An 11,475-nucleotide genomic window follows, 5' to 3' on the forward strand; every position below is an offset into this window, starting at 1 on the left:
GGTAGGAATCAGAACCAGAATGAAAGGAATGTTACAGAATTAATTTTTTTGAAAGCGAAAGTCGAAGCTGAAGGAAGAGAAATCTTTCGGAAAAGGAGTGTACTTTATGTCATATTGCTTTTGCATCTTCTGCTGTTTTTTGGAGCGATGAAGTTTGATACAACATGATAACAATTTTAAGCTATGAGCAGCCGTTTTGGCTTCTTATTTCTGCAAGTTTTTGTCTTTTCATTTTTATATTTTTACTCGAACATTTCAGGAAAATAGCTCTCCGCTATGAAAGCGAAAGTGACATACAAAATGATTCCCGACAAAGTACCAACGGAGAGTGCTTATCGCCCGAGTGTATCCGTTGCAACAAAACGAAAAAAGTTTTGGAGTGTGGTCAACAAAAACTCTCTTTATATTCTAAGGAGAATGGATTATTTAACAAAGATGAGATATCGGCCCTTATGAAGGATATTCAGCAGTCATTAAGCCGCATTTCTAGATCTGAAGACGTAACCAACTTATGTTCTGATATCGAACATATTGCCTCTACACCCAATGTGCTTTTCATTCGAGGACTGCGTGAGCAGTCAATCGTTTCTCGATTTGAATTTTCAGGATTGAATGTTCTAATAGATAACTATAATCAAATCAAATTAGAGTTCATGCACTTGTATCAAAGTCCTCTTCCTGAGACCAAGGCTATGTGGAAAGTTAACACAACTGATAAAGGAAAGTGGGAAATCGCTCAACTCATTGACCAAGGATGTCCGACAAGAGCTTCTCAACTTTGCCCACTCACTATGAATTTTCTTGGACAAATATCATCTGTCATGCGGAAGAATGTTTTTGGGAATGCTGCATTTTCTCTTGTTCACCCGAATACTTTCATTGAGAGGCACTCTGGCTCAACGAATTGTAGAATCCGTTGCCATCTAGGTAACTTTGGTTATTTGTTTTATCTGGTGTTTGTATTTTTGTTGTTGACATGTCTTGATTTTATCAGCACAAAATCAGAAAAGTGCCGGTAGACTAGGATTAACGCTGTACAAAGAATATCAGAATCTGTTGACTTTTTAAGAGAATGATTGAATAATCACACTTGCAGATTTAGACACTGAATGATGTCTTAATTTTGACAATTATTTTTGATCAATAGTCTATGGACTTTATAAACCAGCAATTTTCCTCAAGCAAACACCGCATTTAGAAATGCAGAAGGTGGTTTTTATATGAACAATTGAAGTGGAAGTTAGCTATGTGGGATCAAATATTTATTTATCCAATATTCAACTTAAAAGCATTTTGATTTTGTTATGCAGTGAAGGATGCTTATATGAACATCTCGGAGCATGTAATAGAATGTCGATATAAGCCGTATGTTGATGTATCAGTTCTTCCAAAAATTTGAAAGGTAAACAAATGGAAAATGTGAGATAACAACAAGGAAAATCAATCTGGATCATTTGGTGGTTCTTAATAGGACTGATTTTGAAATTTAGGATGCTTCACTTATTTTGACTTTAAAAAGTCAGTTATTGTGATATGTATCTCCTCATTTAAAAGCACTGACAAGGATGACAATTAAGGAAGTGCCTTCAGGATGTTGCAGTGTAGGGTCTTAAAAGATGGCATAGGAATATGGCTAGAAATGGATTCTGAAGGTGAAAATACCTTATCTGACTCTGCATTTGTCATTCTTGTATGTCAGAAACATTAGCGTGGACTGACTTCACCACTGACCTCAAGGTTCTGAGAGGCATCCCATAGGTTGGACAAAGCAAAAGAAAAAGCTGATTTAAGTGGCGTTGCACAAACATTCGTTAGCCAGTTAGAATAGAATAGAATAGAAGGTATCGACGTCGCTTGATTAGGCCACAGGCCTGTCGCCGAGTCTTTCCAGTCACTGAATGTCTTGTTCACAATGATCTAATGCATTTCCCTACCTGATCTTGTGATCAGGGGCTAGCCTACACTACACTTTCTATACTGATCTTTTGATCATAGCTATTTTGGGTGGGAGGCACTTCTACACTATGTATATAACTTTCCATCACAGAATCTAATCTATTCTTGAAAGCATTGACGCTCAGCGCTTCAATGACATTTGCTGGCAATGCGTTCCAACGTTCAATAACTCTCTGTGTAAAAAAGTTCTGTCGAAGGGTGGTTTTAACTCTGGGTTTCAGAGGTTTATATGAGTGGCCCCTGGTGACTGATTTTTTGTCTACTGTGAACAGCCTATCCTGAGTCGCGTACAAGCAATGTGTGAACTTATAGTTATAGGTCTCAATAGACCATACTCATACTCGGCAGTCCTACTCTTTTCAGCGCTTTTCATAACTGAAGTCCTTGAGTCCACCAACGACCTTTGTTGCTCGCCTAAGCACACTCTCTATAAGCTTCTTTTCAAGATAAGGTGCCCATACACAGTTTCCAAACTCCAAATGTGGTCGAACCAAAGCTGCAAACATTAACTTGACCACCGTGAAGCTCAATCAAGTGCCAAAGATATCATTATCATGGTTTTCTGGTCCCATGTAGATCAATGACAATGTAGTCCTCAGGCACTGTATCAAGTGGCATTATGGCACTGAGCCGTTCAAAAATTATTTAGAATGTTTCCAAGCTCTTTACATTGGGGCTTGCACTGCACAGAGGCAGGCTTTTTTCTTTAGTCTTGCAGATGGCAGCATGATAAAAGCAGTTTGAATGTATTAGTCTCATTCATGGAATACCATTTGATAATAATCTCACATTTCCATTGGCTCCTATATGTATTTTCAAAGGGTGTTGCATTTTATCTAACTGTAGGAAAGTGTTAGCCAAAAATGAATTTTCTTGTTTTCTTTCTAGATCAATTATTGCTGATATCGAAAGATTGCTGTGTTGATAAAAATTTATGACGATGTACAAGATCTGTATTTACTAAAGTAAATAGCAAAAAAACAAAAAAAACAGGGGACTTTTTGATGTCATATGGATATAACCGTGATGTTGATATAATATATTCACTTTGCACAGTGATAAAGAACATGATTTAGAGAATGAATAACAATTATGGTTCAGGGCTTGTGTAATAGTTGACCAACATATTCAGTGCTTGCTTTAGAAGCATGCTAATCTTCATCATTGACTTTCACTGCGATAAAGAACATGATTTAGAGAATGAATAACAATTATGGTTCAGGGCTTGTGTAATAGTTCACCAACTTATTCAGTACTTGCTTTAGAAGCATGCTAATCTTCATCATTTACTTGACATAATATCTCTTTGACCCTAAATGGTAGTCCGTCAAGAAACAATTAGTGTGTAGCATCACCCTGTATTGTTGACAAAATATTGTTATATACTTTCAGGACATTTTACCCTCATCTCAATGGCATTATATATCAAGGTCATTTTTTAACGGAGGAGCAACAATTAATACATTAATTGCTTATTGTATGCGATATGTCATTTTATATTATGGTCTTTAGTAAGCCATTTATACGAAGCGCTTATAGACCGTTATATGTGTGATTAAGCGGTATAAAACTTATTATTATTATTATTATTGGCAGTCTTAATGATGCAAACAAAAGATAACCATGGTTTTTGAATTGCAACCGCCCACATCAATCCAATTTTTAAAGAAGAAAAAGATAAAGATAGATACCATTTTACATTTTGACTTACATTGGGAAAGGAAGAAGACTGCTTTTGTATCAAAATGGCTGTCTTGGACACAACAAAGTTTGTCAGGTCTCTCTCCCATTGAAAACAACCTATTAGAACCGATTGTTTTTAGTCCTTTACAAAATCTTGGCAAGAGATATATATATCTCTCCTATAAATCTTGTTTGTTTTTAAAATTCTAAGGGAATGATAATCATTTTAATCTCTTTACTTTTCACAGGTTTGCAAATCCCTTTCAACTGCTGTACTCTTGAAGTTGGAGGCTCATATAATAATTGGAAGGAGGGTCATGTCATTTGTTTCAATGATGCATTTCCACACTCTGTGGCTCACACAGGACATGAAGATTCCGGTCCCAGAGTTATTTTGATGGTTGACTTGTGGCATCCTGATATAACTGAATCTCAAAGAAAGCTCATTGATTTTGCATTCTCAAGTGAAGACGCCAGAGCGTGATTTTTAAAAAAAATTGCTTTTTATTGTCACAGTATATTTTGATAATCTTAACTATGGATGAGGTTCTTTCAGATTAGAATCTGATTTGGAAAAGCTTTCTTTGTGAGTCCTACTCTAGGTGGTGCAAAGTTGTGTCCTTGGAAAGGATCTATATTCACATTCTCTCATTGCATTCAGGTGTAAAATAGTAATAGTAATAAATCTGAATTTTCCACAAAATGGAAAATCTTCTATGGTTTACATTGCTTGAACAAATGAGTTTGTGACTGGTAGCAACATTCTCTCTATTGGAATAACCCCAAAATATAATTGCACCTGACAGGCCTCTACCTACATGTTGCTGTTGGCTTTGGGCTCTTATAAAGCTGTTTTGAGGTGTTGGATCACTGGATCACATGTTTGAGTTTGAGTGTGACAATAATGTGACTCTGGCTTAATGAAGCTCAAGTTGGCTGAAAACAGCAAGATATGATTTTAAACAAGGGTTAAACAGAGCATGAACATTAAAATTGAATTATGAAATTTGTGACTCACCCTCTCAATCTGGTATTATGTGGGAGTTAAATAGATGCCGAAAAGTGAATTTTAAGTTCAGATAATTTAAAATATGAACTTTTTTTCTTTCTGCTCTCTATGAAACTATATTTTTCCTCCCAATTAAAACAAACCATCTTAACTGAAATCTCGTATTTAAATTTATTGCTATATATTCAATTTTCAGAATTTTAAGGTGACTATAGGGTTTTTTCACGCAGTTTTTGAGTCCTCATTAGAGTGCTATTCTCATCCAGATGTCTTAAATTTAACATTAAATTCAAATGTTTACCCCATATTGAGGAATGGGTAAAATATAGTTTTAAAGTCTTCCTCTACTTGTTTTGAAAAAGTATGCCTCAACTTTTCATGTCTTCACAATGAAAATTAAATACTGTAAAATAATTCCCTTTATTCATCCCAAGTGGAAATCCTCTTCATGATCGCATCTGCTGCATTGTAATGATGCAAAGTGAGAAATATGGATTGAATTTCTAGCTCAAGGAAAAATCAAGATGCCAACAAGGAAGAACCTAGGTCCTTCGGCTGTTAGTGCAAATCCTTAACCATTTGTTTCTCTCTCTCTCTCTCTCTCTCCCCCTCTCCCTCTCTCTCTCTCTCTCTCTCTCTCTCTCTCTCTCTCTCTCGCTCTCTCTCTCTCTCTCGCTCTCTCTCTCTCTCTCTCTCTCTCTCTCTGCTGTCATATAATGGTAAAAGGACGTAAACAATGAGCTATTTATATTATGAGAACCCCCGTTTCACGGCGCACAATGCTATCTGTGATCAAAAATATACAATTTTGAAATTGAAACATGAAACAAAACCTTAAAATTTCGAACACATTTCTGACCATAGCTTTTATATTACTCATTTGTTTTATAAAGCTGTAATGTCTTGAAATGAACCAGCATTTCAATGATTGTTATATTTTACCCAGAGTTCTGTGATTTTACCTAACTGCAGGATAGTGTTAGCCAATAGTGAATTGTATTTTTGTTTTCTTTTTGGGTTTGTTTTTTTCTGGATCAGTTACTCTCGAAGTTGTTTATTGATGTCTTCACATAATCAATTAAATTTTTTTTTTCAATTGATTGTTTAATGAAATTTGCCCAAATTAGTTGTCTTTACAAAAAAATAAAATTCCCTTTATTCATCATCAGTGGAAATGTTTTCTTTGGATCTAGTTTAAAAAAAGACCAAGATAACCCAGTTGTCAGCTGTAGTGTTGTACTGCAAATTGAGCAATAGGGCTAAGTTTCCTGCTCATGAATAAAAAGAATGCTGACAGAAGGGCTCAAACTTGGGTCCCACAAGATGAAAGCGCAATGCCTTATCCACTCAGTCATCTCATCCCCCATTTGGGGGCCTGTCCTTTATATAGAGGTGGAAAAGTATTAATTTCCATGAGATTTCCTCCTCATTTGCCTGGGTTGCCCATTACTAGAGTGAATCTAAGCTGTTAAAAGCTGTGAACTGTAAAAAGTAATGGACAATAATGAATGTTACAGCTTCACAAAGCAACGAAAAATTCTAAACACTGAATGTATGGTAATAAAAACCCTTCTTCAACTAATAACAAAAGCTAACAAATACTTCAGATAAATCCAGAATACTATCAATTCAGAAAAATTTCTATCTTACTCGTGAAGTATTAAGATTTTCACTTTTTTAAAGTTATTGGTTATTGGCTAAAGACGGGGTTTCAACCCCAAATGTTCTGTCTTAGTAATTTGTACTTTTGTTTTCTTTTTGAGCTGTTACATAATTTTCTTAACTTTTAACGCCTGCAGCTTCTCATAAATGAAAGTTCACCAGCATGTACTGGAAATTCCGTTATTTTAGTTATTATAATAATCGCTTTCCGCATTTTGACTCTTTTGCCGGCTTTATCATTATTCCACCACCTGAACGTTAACTTTTGATACTAGGAAATACTGGTGCACGAGGCCGGAGTAAGCTATTTTAATTTTCTTTCAAAGGTGACAATTATACACATGTGTCACTCTTCTGTCATAAATTTGATCTGTTTACATCAGACACATCAGCTGATGCATCACATTTTGTAGTATATTTATCTTTTTGGTTGGTAATGAAACCATGGTTTTCACTAAAACCTTTCGCATCATTTTTGAAGATTTCCATTGAATTATGCAAATAAGGTTATTTTATACTTCAAATGGTCACATATCTCATCTAACCTTTTATGTCTTGTTAAATAAAACTTGTTAAGTGAAAATAAAATAGAACCAAAATCAAGGACTGTATTGCCAATAAACATAAACAGAAATAGTTGTTTCCCATTATAATACAACTGAAAATACTTTTTTTTTCTTTTATGTTTTGTATGAGTCTAATTTTAAAATTATTATTATTAAAAGGAGAGTTCTAAGAAAGCTGTAGGTTCAAAATATATTAAGACCATTTTTTGGGGGGTATTCAACTTGTTTATTACATAGGTGGGTATTTCCTTTATATTTTGAACAAAAAGTAGTAGTATTAGAAGTTATAGTAGAAGTGGTAGTGGTAGTCACCACTGCTACAACCAACATCACAGCATTGGCAGTGCCACAACCACTACCACCACAGCATCATCATCACCACCACCACTGGTGCATCATCATCAACCTAGACCAATACTAGCATCAATACAAATACCATGGTTGGAGTCTCTCGATTACTTCTCTGGGGTGTTTTGATTTGCAATAGCACTTATACTAATTTAAAGTGATGACTTATCTTTGTGTCTCCATAACCCAGATAATTCTGGAATCACTAGACATTTCTGGGAATGAGTGTTTAAATAGCGAATATCATTTATTTTGATTGGGTTTGGCGGTAGTGTTAGTGAATATAAATTTTGTATTGTGCATCGATAAACTTTGCACTACTGTTTTCAATCGTGCGGACAAAATACTGTTTTTTGGGGGGGTTTGTTTTGCTAAAACAAACCCAACACACTTTAAGGATGATAGAATTAAAAACACTTTTCACTCTGGGAAGGTTGGCACTCAAACGGCGAGTCGCATTTAGCATCTTTTTCAGGCAAACTAGCCTCACAGGCAAATTGATCCCCATTAACTTTCACCCATGCAGCTTCTCTAGCAGATTACTATTCACTCCTGTAATTGGTGAATCAGAAGGAAATTTCAGGTCCACATTTCAGTTTTTCCAGTACAGATTTAAACAGCCTGTCATATTAGGGATTGAATCCTTTTCTGTTTTGCATGGTTGCTTATTGCAATTAGTAATGCTTTCAGAGAGAGAGGGAGAGAGAGAGAGAGAGAGAGAGAGAGAAGGTTTGTGCTTTTGTGTTCTTCTGAATAAATAACACCTCTGTGTGTATTAGTTCATGTATGTGTGTATGTATGTGTGAAGAGAGAGAGAGAGAGAGAGAGAGAGAGAGAGAGAGAGAGAGAGAGAGAGAGAGAGAGAGAGAGAGATGGATTATGATGTTAACAAAAATGTTATTATAATAAAATAATTAAAACAAATATTTATTCTCTAATTTCTAAAATAAAACATCTTACTGTAAGATCAATGATAATGAATGCTTTTTTTTTTAATGTCAGGGATGATATTTGCACGTTTTGAAATATTGAGTCAAAATTAATGATGTTTTTTTTTCTTAAATTTAGAAGTGAAATCACTGGTTTGTTTTAAGACGACGGGCACTTATATATATTTACACGTTGATTAAAGAAGACAATTATAATAATGATTGTTTCAAAACGTGTTCTTCCTTACATGCATTTTATTATTTTAAAGATAGAACTCATAAGTGAAAGTGCGAGTGCATGCGAGTGGTTCCTCTGCAAACACAAGATTTCATTTTAGATTTAATTTAATGCTGTTTGTATTTATTTTCCTTCCTATGAATAAGATCCCATTTTGAATAGACACGACTATTTGCAAGGGACATAACTATATGAATTTTAAAGTTCGCAGCATCATTACTGAATTTCGTCCCTCAAGAAGTTCAAAGATCGCGCAAGCTTGGAAATCTAAAAAGTTGACAATGAATGTGGTAGGAATTGATCCTGTAGCGATTTCTTTAAGATAATATATGACCAATCCTCTCTCTCGGGGTGGGGCTCCTGGCCTCTCATAGTGGACAGGGAGGCACTTACTGTGTCTTCTATCCCCTTATATCTGTCTTCCAAATCACTCTCTGTTTTTGTCTTGGAATGAGATTACTCGGTTTTGTCCTGGCCCTGACCGGATACTCTATCTGAGAGGGAAACAGTCAAATTTATAGTTAGTTTAAGGAGATATTTTTTCCTTGTAAATCATCTCTCTTATTATTATATACGATTTGTAAAACATGTGAGTGTATTCCTCTTAGTGGGGACCTGTGCTTGTGTCTGGATGTGACTTTTAGTGATCTCAAACTAAGTACTTTGATAGCGTGCTCTTGGAATCTACACCTCTTTCTTATTTGAACCAATTCCCCTTTGTCTTACCTTTTCATGGGTGCTTTAATTGTAATTCTAGAACATTTTACTCTCCCATTTTCTTCCTTTTTATTGGCGCTGATATGACCTTAACGTGTTGCAAATGCCGTAAAACCCATAAAAAAACAAACAAACAAACAATCCTCTCTGAACAGTTTGATGTCGGAGTTAACCAGTCGCTGAAAAGTGAATTTAAAATTGAAATGAGATTTTCATTTTGGTACTTTGGACCCCGTTGTCCGCAATAAAACAACATAATGATATAAAAATGAAATATGAACATTTATTGGCGCATTTCTAATGATTAATCATGCTCAATGCGCTTCACGTTTCACTTCATATTATTCCATCAGAAGACGATATAGAACTTAAGATTTCATACTTGGTGGGGTTCCTGACCTTCCATGGTGGACAGGGAGGTACATACTGTGTCTTCTATCTCCCTATGTCTGTTTTCCAACATGCTTTCTGTCTTTGTCTTGGATTGAGATTACTTGGTTTTGTCCTGGCCCTGGCCTGATGCTCTGGCTGCCAGGGAAACAGTCAAATGTATTGTTAGTTCTGGGAGATCATTTTTTTTCTGTTTTTTTTATGCACTGCATTATGTTTTGTTTATGTATTATATATGATTTGTAAACATTTGAGTGTATTCTCTTAGTGGGGACCTGTGCTTGTGTCTGGATGAGACTTTTAGGTGATCTCAAACTAACTACACTGATAGTTTGCTCTTGTAATCTACATTTGTTCCCTATTTGAACCAATTCCCCCTTGTCTGCCTTATTCTTAGATGCTTTAATTGTAATTCTAGAACTTTTTACTATCCCCTTTTCTTCCTTTTTGCTGGCGCTGATATGATCTTAATGTGTTGCAAGCGCCGTAAAACCCTTAAAAACAAACAAACATAAGATTTCATACAGTCCTGGACGCCTATATGGATTTTTATATGTAGTAATGTACTAATACTCTTGCAATATCCGTCACTGCCAGCAGTCAGGTAGTCATTCACACCTTAGTCGATTAGGGTAAAATGTCTCGCCAAACCAAATCCACAATATGGCAAACAAATAAATGAAAAGATGCTTCAAATCGTCCAGGACTTCAATATGACCCAAACAGTCTGGGAACCAACTCGAGGGGAAAACACACTTGACATTGATATCATCCTCAGCACTCATCCTGACCTCATCCAAAATATACAAGTTCTTCCAGGAATAATAAGTGATCATGATATTGTAAAATTTGAAATTAAAGTTAAACTACAATTCAGACTAAAGCCATCGAGAAAAGTATTTGTTATCTCAAAAGGAATCATGAAAGGGATACTGAATTACCTTAAACAACTTTGAAGCTTTTGAAAATTAAGCAAATTTAAATTAAATGATATAATAAAAATTGGGAGAGTTTCCGGACAACCATCATTGAATCAGTCAATGAGCTAATCCCGATCAAAATCTTAGGCAGAAAGCAACACTCGCCTTAGATGACACGAAACATCAATCGTCTAATTCGACAAAAGCAGCGTCGCTACAACTTAGCAAAACGGTCCAACAGAAAACAAGACTGGGTCACCTTTAGAGCTCTTCGTACGGAAATAAACATTCAGCTTAATAAAGAGTATGACAAATATGTCACTGATATGCTCAAAGCTGACTCCTATTCTAATATAAACCTAAACGGTGCCATCACGAATCGCTTCTGGAAATACATCGCATTTAAATGCAAAGATACATCAGGCATAGCAGTTTTACAAAAACCGAATGGAACGGAAGCTAATGACACCGCAGAGAAAGTAAGCAAACATCCTTACACACATTACAAAATCACATTCGCAAAAGAAAAAGACAGCAGATTGGCAGTTATAAATTATCTTTTGGTGCGCTTGAATACAAATCCAACGTTTTTGTTTTTTTGTGTGTCAAATTATCATTCAGGCAGATGGAGAAAACACAAATTATGGCGAATCAAAGTACTACTCTACCATACAATTGGTCACGAAATACCTAATAATCTTATTTGGTGGGTTGGAATACACGTATTCTTTCATTTGTTAATATTTATTAAACTTGTTATATTTTATTGTGCAAAAACACCGCAAGCCCGTAGTGTTATTGGACAGGATAAAAATAACTCGTTTAATAAATACACAAAGAAATGAAGGAGTCGTATATTATGTCGGGGTAACTTAGATGCTCAAAATCGAATCTATATATATTATTTATATACATTATATATAATATATATATATATATATATATATATATATATATATATATATATATATATATATATATATATATATATAATATTTGGGGTAATGGATACATATACAGTTTATGAAAGTGACACAAACTTAAATCTCAATTTTCT

The 11,475-nt window shown here is 35.0% G+C and overlaps 1 protein-coding gene across 1 annotated transcript; it reads left to right on the top strand.

The window, feature by feature from the left end:
* The first annotated feature begins 84 nt into the window (after positions 1 to 84).
* Positions 85 to 4,263, top strand: LOC144968556 (aspartate beta-hydroxylase domain-containing protein 2-like). The gene is made up of 2 exons (XM_078907032.1): positions 85 to 927; positions 3,888 to 4,263. The coding sequence occupies exons 1-2, from the start codon at positions 165 to 167 to the stop codon at positions 4,121 to 4,123; spliced, it is 999 nt and encodes a 332-aa protein (XP_078763158.1). The 5' UTR covers positions 85 to 164; the 3' UTR covers positions 4,124 to 4,263.
* Positions 4,264 to 11,475: the final 7,212 nt, after the last annotated feature.

This window comes from Berghia stephanieae, chromosome 3 (assembly GCF_034508935.2).
Source record: "Berghia stephanieae isolate SIO BIC M18660-M18661 chromosome 3, UCSD_Bste_1.3, whole genome shotgun sequence".
Classification (NCBI taxonomy): Eukaryota; Metazoa; Mollusca; class Gastropoda; order Nudibranchia; family Aeolidiidae; genus Berghia; species Berghia stephanieae.

What these genes read in the sequence shown, in the direction of transcription:
- LOC144968556 (XM_078907032.1), top strand. Translation starts at nt 165, where the DNA reads ATGATAACAATTTTAAGCTATGAGCAGCCGTTTTGGCTTCTTATTTCT. An exon ending in TAGAATCCGTTGCCATCTAG is followed by an intron (nt 928 to 3,887) that starts GTAACTTTGGTT and finishes TACTTTTCACAG; the next exon opens with GTTTGCAAATCCCTTTCAAC.